The sequence below is a fragment of the Macadamia integrifolia genome, chromosome 2 (assembly GCF_013358625.1).
Source record: "Macadamia integrifolia cultivar HAES 741 chromosome 2, SCU_Mint_v3, whole genome shotgun sequence".
Classification (NCBI taxonomy): Eukaryota; Viridiplantae; Streptophyta; class Magnoliopsida; order Proteales; family Proteaceae; genus Macadamia; species Macadamia integrifolia.
In genome coordinates, this window is record NC_056558.1 from 7903695 (window position 1) to 7917778 (window position 14084).

General features: G+C 36.5%; 1 protein-coding gene across 1 annotated transcript; it reads right to left on the minus strand.

Annotated features, from left to right (window-relative positions):
- Window positions 1-3873: 3873 nt before the first annotated feature.
- LOC122072140 (heat stress transcription factor B-4b-like) lies at window positions 3874-5404 on the minus strand. The gene is made up of 2 exons (XM_042636703.1): window positions 5080-5404; window positions 3874-4614 (listed from the first exon to the last, which is right to left on the minus strand). Exons 1-2 carry the CDS (start codon window positions 5326-5328, stop codon window positions 4051-4053), a joined length of 813 nt encoding a protein of 270 aa, XP_042492637.1. The 5' UTR covers window positions 5329-5404; the 3' UTR covers window positions 3874-4050.
- Window positions 5405-14084: the final 8680 nt, after the last annotated feature.

A 14084-nucleotide genomic window follows, 5' to 3' on the forward strand; every position in this document is an offset into this window, starting at 1 on the left:
CACTTCGGATACACCTCTCCAACACATTATCATCTATTAGCACATTCTTTATTTATGATTGAGTTTAAATACTTAAAATAATCATTTTGCAAAATCTCCTCTCATCAATTTTCGCCACCTCATTATCTGTCCTAGTGTAACTAAAGTTACACAATACATAGTTCATCTTCGTTGTACCAAAAAAAAAAAAAAAAAATGAAGAAATTATACTCCCCTCCCTTGATCTTTGGCTTAATACCAAGTTCCCCCACGTGCTTTCATATATACCAACACCCTCCCCTCTAGTTTGAAGATGTTTTCAATCGTACCATTTCCATTAGATAGCCCTATTAAGTGATGACATCATCATTTAAACATGTAATTTTATGTTGAAATTACCCTTCTCATATGAACTCTCTCTCTCTCTCTCTCTCTCTCTCTCACACACACACACACACACACACACACACAACATCAACAGGCCGAGAACTAGACCCTGCACTACAAACCTTTAAAGCAGGTAAGTAGAAATATGAGAGAGAGAAGTTAGGAAGACAAAGATGAAGAAGGTGAACTAGAACCCGACCTGAGTAGCTGATTTCATAATGAGAGATTAAATAAAAGAAAATTAGAAGGGAAAGGTTGCATGAACCCACATGTAGAAAACCTAGGAATCCACAAAGGCACCCTCTCTTGGGTTATTACAGATACCAGTATCAATGGACCCTCAAATAGATTCTCAGATTGTCAAGATACTCAAGAGAGGGTAGATCAGTCTCAATAGGAAGCACACCAGAGAAATCATTATAGCTCGAAGTCAAGGACTTTCAAGTTTTGCAAATTCCATTTTGATTTATTTCTCACAAGATCCGAACTAACAACCCTATTGCCCGAATTTGTAGAATTTCGCACTCCCAAGTCTGAAGAAGAGCAACTGACACCAACCCAGTAATCAAAAGAACCATTACTGCACCCACGAAGCAATTCCTGATTCTAAGCCCTTCAAGAAACCCTCCAATGCTCTGAGGTCCATAGAGTCGCAAGTCACGTTTTGAGTATTCAAGACTCAAAATTTGAAAACAGAAGCCAAGGAAAATGACCAAAACCCAAAAATATCCAACACCCATCTCGAAAAATAGCTCTTCAAGGAATTTACGAACCGACACCTGTTTCAAAATCAGATCCCATTCCCAGTAAAACCCATTTCAGCTACTGGAATTTCTTGTATGGGTTTTATGATTACTTCTACTATCTTCAAGATCAGAAGAACAAAGGGACGATTAGATGCCAAAATGATAAATTGATAGAAGCCAAAAGGGTAAAATGGACTTTTTACACTCCAGTTTAACACCGTCAGTCACTTAAGGGACGATTGAAAGCATCTTCAAACTAGAGGGGAGGGAATTGGTATATATGAAAGTACGTGGGGGGAACTTGATATTAAGCCATAGTTCAGGGGAGGGGAGTGTAATTTCCTTAAAAAAAAATTATTCTAAGATTGGTCTCAATAACTCCAACTTGTCGTTAATCTCTGTTTTTGTTTTATCCACCAAAACAATATCTTCAACGAAAATCATATACCAAGGAACCTCATCTTTCTATGGGTTCTCCCAAGTAAATAGCTTTTGTCATGGATATTCTTAGTCTGCATTTGGTAACGTTTTTGTTCTAGAAATGACGTTTCGTGTGAAAAACAAAAATTTTAGTTTCTATGTCAAAATGCCTTTTTTTTATTTATTTATTTTTTATTTTTTAAGGAACGAAACTAAAACGATGGAACTACCTTTTGTCGTTCCATTTCTAGCTCTTTTTTTTTTTTTCACTTTTTGTTAAAAAAAAATAAAAATGAAACACACCATAAATGCACCAAACACTTTATTCCGTTTTTTCGTTCTATGGGAACGAAAAAACTCCTAAAATGTTTTTTTGGAACGATACCAAATGCAACCTTAGCATAAAGCCAAATTGGTTCTTTGTAATAGTAGTTTCAATAACCCTCTCTTATAATTTCATTAGATGACTCATTAGCTTTATTCCTCTATAGTTATTGCAATTCTGAATATTTTTATAAATCATATCCACAAATGCTTCTCTTTTATTCATCTAGAATTTTCCGTATGCTCATAATCTTATTAAACAACTTGAGTAGCCAAGATAAAATGTAGATACCTAAGCTCTTTTGCCCTTCGACTAGGACCTTATCTGGGTCTTGTGCCTTGCCTCTTGCCTACTTTCAACCATAATTTTTTGTATATATCTATGACATATATGTTGTCTTGATGGGTAATTCAGTCTTCAGAGATACTACTATTCGAAATGTGGAAATATCTTTTCATCTCTTCTTAATGTCCTCATCTCTCTTTACTAAAAAAAAATGTCCTCATTTAATAATTATTAGTAATTTACCATCTCCACATTTAATATATCTAACATCGTTGAGATCTCTACTCTTCTTTTTCCTTATTTTAGCTATCTTCTAGATAGCTTTTCCCTCTTCCTCTATGCTTAGATTGTTATTAAAAAGAAAAAAAAACTTTGTCTTTCTTTGCTCTTATTTTTCTCACAATTTTCTTTGCCTCCTTTCTAGAAAATTTATATCTTTGTAGGTCGTCTACATCCTTTAGTCTTTTGTTGGCCATGGTCTAAATTAAAGCTAAAAATCTAAAAACGTGGATTTGAATCATATCCTTTCAATTGAAATATTTTTTATAGATAAAGAAACTTTGACATTTTGATTTTTTTTTTCTTACAACAATGACAACCATAACCTTATCCCAACTAAATAGGGTCACCTACAGCTATCCAAATGAAGTATAAATTGTAAAAGAAGAAAGACACTAGAAGGTTAAAAGAAAAATAAATGATTAAAAGAAGTGAAAAGAGGTCAAACACAAAATTCAAAGCATCTCGGGAACATCCCCATAAAAAGGGTCGGTTACATGGGTCTTTCTCCTCCAAACAACTGATCTATTTGCAGTATTTATTTCTTCTTCTTCTTCTTCTTCCATTTTTCTTTCTTTTGAAAATAGATCCCTTAACGTAGAACCTAAACATTATGTACAACAAGTGTAATTTTACAATTCTACCCTTTAAAATATGAGGCATCCTTGAGCCTTTTGGAGTGAGAGTAGAAGAATAGAAATTGGCATAGCCGAAAGCTATCACAAGAAGAAGGAAACAAGATCGAGGAGATGACAAAGAAGGCACAACATCACAATCCCAAAGCAATCTTTGCCATCACTTTTTTTTCTCTCTTTTTAAGTCTTTTATTGCATAATCTAACAGCTGCTATTTGCTCCTTTTTTGAAAAAGCCTCTCTTCTTTTTAGAAGCGGAAAGAAAGCAAGAAAAACAAATAGATTCCACATGACAAATATGTAAAACACAGTTTTGAAATGATTCTCCAATACTTTCCTGCTTACATTCCCTTCAACAATCATTTGTTGTTTTCTTCTCTTTTTCTTTTCTATCATGTCCTTCATTTTGTGATCACTGGAACTCTAATATCAGGCTTTTCAGTGTACAATCCTTACTTCAGTCTACTATATGTTGTGTGTGTGTGTGTGTGTGAGAGAGAGAGAGAGAGAGAGAGAGAGAGAGATCATTATTATGGAAAAGCTAAAATGTAATTTACATGTAAAGCTGAAAAGTATCATATAATTTACATGGACAGTAAACTAAAACTATTTTCTAATATTTTTTATGATGACTTATGAGTGGAGGCTCAAATCTCATAATTTTCTAACAGACAAACCTAGCTGCTAACACTTGGATCAATGTACCCATTACCCATTTAACTATCTACATTTTGATTTACTAATTAATAATATTTTTTCCTCTTTTCAATTTGGTTTTCTTTCAAATGGTGGATAACCATCAAAAGCCATGAATTCCACTTGAAGTGCAATAGAAAGAAAGGCAAAATAAGTAAGGGTTTGCTTGGATATTAAAGGACACCATATCTAGGTTGATGATAATTACTAGTGTAAATTACATGCAAAGATCAAGATTATAAAGAGGAAAGGGAGCAAAAATTTCTAAATTAATGGCCTAAAGCTATAACCTTCAGTTCCTATTTACAAGGCCTCTTCTTACCACAGAGAGGAACCCCAAATAGCTTGACAGTGTCATTGGGTTCCTCAGTTAAGGTCACTGATGAACAGTTTCCTGAACCACAAACTTTAAAGGTTTGGAGGCCACAAGGAGTTTGATACTGAGGTGGGTCAAGTACTTCCACGAGCTTAGGCCCTTGATTATTGATGGACCTTTGGTCTGCTGGTACTGGTTTAACATGGTTTTGGAGGAAGTAGATAATATCATTGTAGAGCTTCTTCATGTGTGTCAGTTCTGATAATAGCATGAAGTTCTTCTTTCTCAATCTCTGGTTATCCTCAGTGAGTACTGATAAAACATCAGCTTCTTCTCCCTTTGGTGATGCCAATGGAGGATCATTAATCCAACACCCACTTTCATCTGGATGGAGGAATTGGGGTGGTGGTTGGTGATCAAAGTAGTGTTGGTGATGTTGTTGTTGGGTGGTCTTCCTTCTGTGGATCTCTGACAACAAGTGTTTCTCTCCTTTTCTGAAGAGCTCATTTGCAAACTCCCATCTATCTGCAACAATTTTCTTAAATCCCTGCACATAAAATAAATGAGGACAAAGGAAAAGGAATTTAAAAGGAGAAAAAAAAAAAAATCTTCCTCTCAGGTTGCAGATCAAGATCAACATGAAACAGTGGTAATTATGTTCTTGCACCAAATAACCTATGAAAGAAGTGATGTTCATATACAAAGAAAAGAAACTAAAAATCTTTGTCCTTACAAACTAAAGAAGACCCATCTGATAAAAGTTCTCAATGAAATGATTTTGGTCAACTTTACTCAACCAACTCAAGAAAACCAAGTATATCAGGTACAGCCTTGAATATAATCCTAGTGAGTATCTATCTTCTCTAGCAATAATAGTCATTAACATAATTAACATGAGCAAAACCCATCTTAAATCAGTGATCCATCCAAGAACCATGGGGTTGGAGAGAGAGAGAGAGAGAGAAGAGAAAAAAAAGGAAGGGGGGGGGGGGAAGGAGTTTGAGAGGCTCACATAAGTATTAAGCTGCCTAACAAAGCTTGAGAAGTTATTATGCTTGAAGTAGTTAGGGAGGAGATCCCTAGCAAACTCAGGGGGTCTCCAAACCACAAAGGTGGTTTCATCTTCACCCCAAGATACAATGTGGTCTGTACGAGGATCATCAACAAGCTGGTAGGTCTTAGTGAGGAAGGGTGCAGGAACTGGCTTGTGAGAATCCACAGACAACATCATCTCCTCACATCTCTCAACTATGAAAGCCATATCAAACAAAACAACAAGGAAAGAGGCTTCTTCTGCACTTCTTCTACTTCCACTGCTCCTCAGTCCACCCACCCACCCACTTAAAAGATGTAATACAACACCCCCTCTCTCTCTTATTCATTATTACAGTTTTCTAGCTTTAAGAAACAGAAACATATGATAGTATCACTATAAAACAAAAGCTAATAGTTCTCTCTCTCTCTCTCTCTCTCTCTTTCTCTCTGAGTTTTGTAACTTTAAGAAACATATGACCTTGTCAGTAAAATATTGGGTTTTCCTAAGTTTACTATTATGAGATCCCATAAGTTATCAAGTGATAGTGGTTGGTGGTCTCTTTAACCCTTATACTAAATTGGGGCCCACTTATCAATTGATCCTAACCTTTCAACTTCTACATGAAAATGGTCTAAAAGAAAAAGGTTCATGCATGAAGCATTTCGAAATTCTTATCTTATCTTAGCTACATATGGCCCCTTCCAAGATGAGACCCATTGATGGATTGGTCCATTGAGGAAGATGGACCTCATCTCTCTCTCTCTCTCTCTCTCTCTCTCTCTCTCTCTCTCTCTCTCTCTCTCTCTCATGGGTTTATGAGAACTTGGTTATGAGACCCATGGATGGAATGGTCCATTGAGGAGGATGGACCTCATGCAACTCTCTCTCTCTCTCTCTCTCATGGGTTAATGAGAAATTGGTGGAACTGGGGATGTGTAGGTAACTTTATACTATAATATAATTGTTTTTGAAACTCCATGGTTATCAAATTGAAAGAACATTCTTCTAATCTTTTGATATGTTTAATGAGCTTTGTAAATTCCAAGGCGTACCCGTGAGTAAGATGGTATGGGAAAGAAAGTTCAGTGGAAGGAACAATTTATTTATCCTCTGATATATATTCTTTTCTAGTGAAAAATCATTTTCTATTTCCCTTCTCTGTCATTTCGCTGTAAGATAGCTTGCCAAAGCTGTTCTTTCTATAAATAATTAAAAATCATTTTTTCCCACTATTGTAAACATATTTAATATCTAACCATGTGAGATGAGAACACCTCACGAGATAAACTGGAAAAAATAGTTTTTATTTCTCTCTCTCTCTCTCTCTCTCTCTCTCTCTCTCTCTCTCTCTCTCTCTCTCTCTCTCTCTCTCTCAACATTTTCTTCCGACAAGTTATATTTAGTATAGTCAAAGTAGCTAACAAAAGTTGCTCCAATTTTAGAGTTTGGTCATGACGCAATCCATGGATCAAGGGTTCTTTTCAAAATCCTTAAAAATGGAATAATCTTTAAGGTATCTCTGTAGGTGGCTTTGCATCAACTCGTCAAGAAAGGTAAATTTGATAAAGACTTGCATAATTACATTTGACTAATCAAAGAGATGCTTTTTACTTAATCTGATTCTGATGGAGGAACTTCTGGACCATCTGATTGCCATCAAATGGAATTATGAGCATTAAGTAGATTATGATCCAAAATTAAATGTAGCCTTTCACATGAAGGGCCCCTTATGACCACATTGGATCTATTTCCTAATTGTTTTGTCACTTTAACTTTTTTTCTTTAGATTAAGATGGAGGAGAGAAAGTGAAGGTTGAACATTGATGAAGATTCTATTCCAAGGACATACCATATGTACATCACATGAATAGTCTCCCTCACTATTTAAGAAATCAACAAATTCAAATCGGCCATAAACTTGATATGAGTCATAAATTCGAACGTCCTAAGTTCGACTCCCACTAGGCATACCTTGGCCCACTCACACAGGGGTGTTTAGTACTCTTCATTGCTTTCAGTGAAAGTTGAATGATTCTCATTCAACCTTGGTATGACCCAATCCATGTGGTTGTGGGCTCAGTATGGGCCCACGGGACTAGTTAGGCCGAAGGCCAGGATACCCGTCATTAGCAAGAAAAAAAAAATAAAATAAAATAAAATCAGCCGTGACTGATTCTGATTTTGAGCGTTCCAGAGTGGTCAATTCTAGGATTTTCGAGACATTGGGTTTTCAAATTTAAGGGGCTAATTCTAGGGTTTTTGAGATCGATTCGAATCCACAGTGAGGGACCGATTTGACTCCGATTCTTAGTTTAAAATCCTTGGTCTACCTACATGTGATCCAATGGCCAATTCTATGTGAACCCCAAAGATAAACTTTTCTCTTTGACAAATGAACTCCTTGTAAGAGTTAGTTAATGAAGTATCGGAGGAGGAAGAAAGCCTAGAGAACCTTTTCCTTTAATGGTTAAGAAACCCATTTTAACACATGGATCTAATTAGGAATTAGCCCATTCCTGCTGAAGTTGAACTAACACCACTAAAAGGTAAGCCTTACAGAACTAGTGGAGATTTAAGCTGTTGAGGTTTGATTTTTATCTAGAGGACCTTGAAATTGCATTACACGGAGCCCATGATGAAAATCACTGGAACCCAAAAGCTGTAAATCACAGGAAAAGTTCTTAACAATAATCCGATGGACTCACCCTTGTCTACATTGAACTTTGAATGAGAAACAAACTAAAATATAAAAATAATTAAGATTTTTTGGGTTACCCTAGGACAGCCTTAATAGTTTTGAAACAGGCAGGTCAAGAGATTTAATTTTTTTTTTTTTTTATTTTCGATTATCTTGTCATAATCAACTTGATTATAAAGAACTATATGTTCCCCTTCAACTCACAGCCACAGTTTCCTATTGGTCCTGACAATGATTCTTATTCCACTAATTCTTCTAATAATCAAATTTAGGAATCTTCATCCTTTGAAGTCTAAGCAGAGATGGTTCTTCAGTCATCACCAACTTGATCCTAACATGTCCAAACAAGTACTGAGTTAAATGGAGATAGACAACCTTGAGGGTTCTCTCTCTGGTTGTCTCATTTAAGCACAAATCTAGATGCATTACATGTGACCACAAGTGAGCCCATGTAAACAAGTTAAAAAGAACTGAGCTTTAAGCTTAATTAAGATTATTAGAAAAGAACTTACACCCACCACTTCTTTCTGGCTAAATCATGAAAACTCACATGCAAGGATCTAGATTACTTTACCTGATAATGTATATAAAAAGAAGGTAAAAGGATTTGGATCTTGGAGTTTTCCATCATTACCTCTCATGGCCTTTCTCTCTTTGTAGAGAGTAAGGCAAGGGGAAGGAACCTAATTTTAATATGATTTATATTATAACTTAAAACCATATGTCTCTAGATAATGGGTTGCTCTCCAATTAGTATATTCTATAACTAGTTTATTAAAGCCTCTAGAAGCGAGTAAATGTGAGGTTGAGATGCTTTAGGGTATCAAAGAGTGGTTAGAAGCAGTAAACTTGTGTTGGAAAAAGATAAAGGAGAAAAGGGATACTTTAAAAAATTAGGATCTGGAAAGACAAAATATGCTTTAGAGAGGAACATCTTCCTCTTTCATCTTAGGAAAGACAAAGGATGGGTCAGGCACTGTAAACCATTAGAATATTAATTCATGGTTGGGTATACAAAGGAGATGAAAATAGGGCAATTTTGTACTGCTTTTCCACCCCAAGATGGGCTCATTATTTACTCTCTCTGTCTCTTGGTTGCCCTAGATTCCAGGGGTCGGTCCCATTGAGAATGCCTTCAGAATGGTCCCCTTAAAATTTACCCACTTCCCTATTTTTTTAGAGAGAAGGAATTCATTACTGCCTTTGAGAGAAACTGAAAATTAAAGAGACCCCCCCCCCCCCAAAAAAAAAAAAAATGGAGGAGCTGAATATATTTTTCACCAAAATTAAAAGCTGGTCAATATTTTCATTGTTATGAGTTCAAAAGTTCAAAAACTAACTTTTTGGATTAGAAAATTTTAATTGACAAATGATGTATGAGAACTTAGAAATGGTTTCCACCATCTTCATGTTCAAGTTGACTTCATTAGAAGGGAACATAAAATTAGTAGTTTAGCATATTAGATTGCTAGATATGTTATTAAGTTTTAAGTTATAATTCCCCTTTTCAAAATTTCCTGACTTGGACTTTGTTAGTTCTTTGCATTGATTTCCTTCTTCTTGAATGACTTTTCTTCTAGCTTAAAAAGTTATAGCAAAGAAAAAGGTGTTTGTCAACCTCCATTTTGTTCATTATCCAGAGTTCTAGGGCTCACAAGGATGACATGATTAATATCACTTGTTTAGGAGAAAGATCCTCTGCAATGCGTTGGATTCCCAATCTGCCATCCGATTACTAAGAGAAGAGTACATTCATGTGTTGGGGTGCGTGTGTGGATCCAATCAACTTGTCCGATGTCAGGTTGCACGCCCAACGCATTTGAGAGGAGCCGGATCCACTTGTCTATGTAGTTTTGGTCAGTTAGGCAGATCGACCCTAGCCCAAATTACACTGTATACCCCATTTGCTATGAGACCTGTGTAATGGGCTCTGAAAATCGAGGGCCAATTGGGTTCAGATTGACCTGGCCCAGAGTAGTCTGTGAAGCCCATTTTCTATGAGACCTTTGTGATGGACTCATCAAGTGGAGGGTTAATTGGGCTCAGATTTATCTGGCCCAAATTACACTGTAGAGCCCATCTGCTATGAGACCTTTGTAATGGGTTCAGCAAATCGAGGGAAGTTCTGGTTAAATTTTCTATGAGACCTGTGTAATGGTCCTATTTGCACTTGTGACCGTGGTTCACGATTCTAAAACTCGGATTGGATCGCTCATCAGTCGTATCAGATTGATTTCAGCCTTGATTGATCTTTGATCTTAGTAGATCTATGATCGGTCCATTGGTAAGGTATAAGGGTAAAATAGTAATAAAAAATTATTTTATTAGAAAACAAGGAATAAATCTATCTCATTAGATCTGATCCAACAAGATTCAGATCTGTATTGGCATTGTTCGATTCGGAGTTTTAAAACCTGGCTTGTGATTTGCCATATGAGTTTTAATTATTGTAACCCAACGGTCATTGAGTCCCAGCTGTGAGGTTGTCAAGGCCCGGATCAGCCCAAGTATTTGATCTTTGATCATTCTATGCAGGGATCCAATTCCTCCATGCTAATACATTCAACGGTTGAGAGTCCCCTGAGACATGTACCCCAGCACCCCGACCATCAGATATGTGTCACACACCGTGTTGCACCACAGAGGAGCCCCACACCTCTATATACTGCATTCATTTAACAAGTGACACTTTGACAGGCCAGAATGGGCTTGGCAGCAGGTTTCTTAGCACATATAACTAGGATTCCAGGCTGGCCTGGCCGATGTGAGTCCACAACTTTAAACTTGGATTTTTTTTTTTTTTTTAATGAGACACAACTTTAAACTTGGAGAAGAAGCCTAAGCTTGGAGATGCATTAGATGAATGATTATAAATATACATTTCTAATGGTTTATCCTAATCGTACGTATAGTTCCCCCCTATGGTCTTACCCTAGGAAAGATGAAATTCTCATCTTTTTCTCTTCTTCAATACATCCTTTTTAGTTATCTTCATTAGGTGAATGATTCTATCAAGAGATTGGAAAAATCTCCATATGGTCAACACATTTAAGCTTAAGAGTGTATAAGATCATGAGCCTCAAACCCTTGCTAAATAACTAAACTCATACAAAATTATATAACAATTTGAATTTGCTAGCATATTAAGGGCATGCATGCTCACCTTGCAGCCATGCCCACATGAGCAAGGATTAAAATCGTTGGTGGGGGGTAGATCTGGCAAGGAGAGGTAGTGAGGCTTTTAGAGATAAGTGGACAATGAGATTTCATTTTCCCTTGGTTTGCCGGATCTACTCCATGAGGCAAAACAGGACTAGTAAAAGACACCACCCTAATGAAAAGTAAAACCCTAACTTTCTAATAGAGTTTGTCCCTTTTCTTCTTCCTCTCCTTTTCACATAACACCGATTTGAACCTTTCATTCACTTTCTTCCCTTCTTCTTCCCATTAGCACCCATTCATTTCAATGTAACCATTGTCATGTACATTATGGGAGTTTTGGTTCACATACCTTTCACCATTGTGGCTAACCTTAGCATCTAACATTTGCTTCATATTGTTCCTTTGAGACCTCCAATTATGATTTGGGTAATTTTCAGTTCTTGATCTTCAGAAAACCTACAAAATATCTAACAAATGGACAAGTTTAACCTTTTGGTACCCATTTCACTTTAGGCCCATGCCGGTTAGGTTTTTAAAGGACATTGCAACTTTTTGTACAAGCCCAACACTAGCATGGAGTGGACTAGTATTTCTTGACCCACCATATTTTCTGGGGTCTTTGGTCCCTTTTTCAAGCTTCTCAAGTGAATATTTCAGATCTTCCACTTTTAGGCTCAAGGACTCATTGTCCTTCTTCATGGATGCAGTCTCACTTTTTCATGTATAGATGGTCCTTCTCAGGCCACTTATCTTTCTCAATGATTTTCTCAAATATGAACATAATTTATCATACACGTTAGACAATATTTTAAGTTCAGAATTTCATATTCTACCTCATCATCACTTTGAGGTTCCTTGATCACATAGCATGTCATTTGGCACTTTCGTGGGTTATCAGGAGGAATTTGATCTCTTCAATGTTGGGATACCACCTAAATAATTGCGGCCAATGAGTCAAATAGGTCGGGAAGAAATAGTCTAAGGTCGGTCGAGAAATCTTGATTAGTCCCACCACCACTAGAGATTTGAATTTATAGTTTATTTCTTATTAATAAATTAAAAGATCATATTTTTATTTTCTATATTTTTTTTAATATTTATAGAGGAAGAAGAAACATAACGAAATGGGGAGGACAAAGAAGATAGGGGAGTAAGAGTTTTTATGGTTACATAGGAGAGTAAGAGTTCTTATAGTTACATTTTACTCTAAAATATTTCAGTCTGGAATGTCATCTGGCATTCCTTACCTGTCTTCATTCCTACACACTCACTTTTTCCAACTTATCACGAGTAGAGCCTTTAAAGGCCTTTTTTCCTTCTTTAGTGGTTCATTTCTTGGCTTTTTTTTTTTTTTTTGTGAGACAATTGCAACGTCACCCCTAAACTGTGGTCTTTATTCAATGTCACCTCTTGTACTTTTTGAAATAACAAAGATATTCCCTATTAATTTAAAAAATACCAAATCCCTCTTTGCCGTTAGCCATCCCTGTTAAGTGATGGAATATCTGTTAGTTATTTTGTTAAATACCCAAAACACCCCCACTCAAGGTGAGTTGACCATCTTACCCTTTGCAAATCCCAACCCCTCTTTGTAAATTCCTCTCGCTCTCTCTCGATCTAGGGTTAGGTTTTCCATTCTCACTACTGTCGTAGTCTCCGGGAAGAAGCAATCTCGCCATACTCGGCACCGTCATAGTCTCCGGGAAGGTATCAGTATAAAATTGGTCGATCCGTATTGATATTGCCGAAAACTCAATTCACAATGAAGAAGAGGAAGAAATAATTCCAAGATTTTCAAAATCTTCCATCCAACCTAACCTAGCCCTTTTCGAGCTCTGTTTAGAAAAGAGAAATTTTTACCGGTAGAACAATCCGCTATACTGACCAAATCCTGATACTTGATTACATCGAGTTGAATATTTTTAACTTGACATACGTGGAATTAGAAAAAAACCACAAAGAAATAAACCAGAATGATCAGTAACACCACTCCATAAAATATTCGATCGTCTACAATAAACCATAATATTCCAAACCGAGCTGAAATAATCAGATCTACAATAAAATCTTATAAATAAATCAGCAACAGTGAACATCCTGAAGCATCAAGAAATCACAATTGAAACCTTGACAGAAACACAAAAGCAAACATATCGAGAACAACCAAGATTTGTTAAAGACTAAAGAGGTATTGATCGATCGAAAGAGAGGAGATCTTACGAGAGGAACAGGAGCTTTGATGTGTTTAACAACAACATAACTACACTGATTATCTCTTGTCTCGTGTCTATGATGTCTCCATATATACTCAGGCTCCATTATGTTGTATCCATTACCATTCATGGTGAAAAAAACTCTTCTCACTGCAACCATCATCTGGAAATACCACCAAATGATAAGGATAACTCTTCGAACGCTTCCACCGCCACACCACCTGAAAACTCTTATTCCCGGAGACTACGACGACGGTGAGAATGGAAAACCCAACCCTAGATCAAGAGAGAACGGAGGGATTTGCAGAGAGGGGTTGAGATTTGCTGAGGGTAAGATGGTCAACTCACCTTAAGTGAGGGTGTTTTGGACATTTAACAAAATAACTAATAGATATTCTACTTAATAGGGATGGCTAACTGCAGGGAGGGATTTGATATTTTTTAAATTAATAGGTGGTGTCTTTGTTATTTCAAAAAGTACAGAGGGTGACATTGAATAAATACCAAAGTTAAGGGGGTGGCGTTACAATTTTCTCGCTTGCTTTTTTTTTTTTAGTGGAACTACTCTCAGCCACATGTCCAAATTTATCACATCTACAGCATTAGACATTTTTCTTGACTTAGGGACCTTGGTTATAATTATTAGGTCTAATCATTCTCACAACATGTTCTAAACCTTCTAACCAATTGAACTTCTTCATTATGAAGATCATCTTGATTTCTAAAATATAATGTAAATTAATTTAAAGGATAAAGAAAGATGTTTGGTCGAGTGTCCTTAATGTTCAGACAAGCATGTGAAACTCGTGCCCAACCCCTTGTGAAATAAAAATTTTTATTTGTGTTGATGGCCTAATGTATGTTCTCATTGATCACACGCTGGTGTAGAGGCCATGCGACTAGGCAGT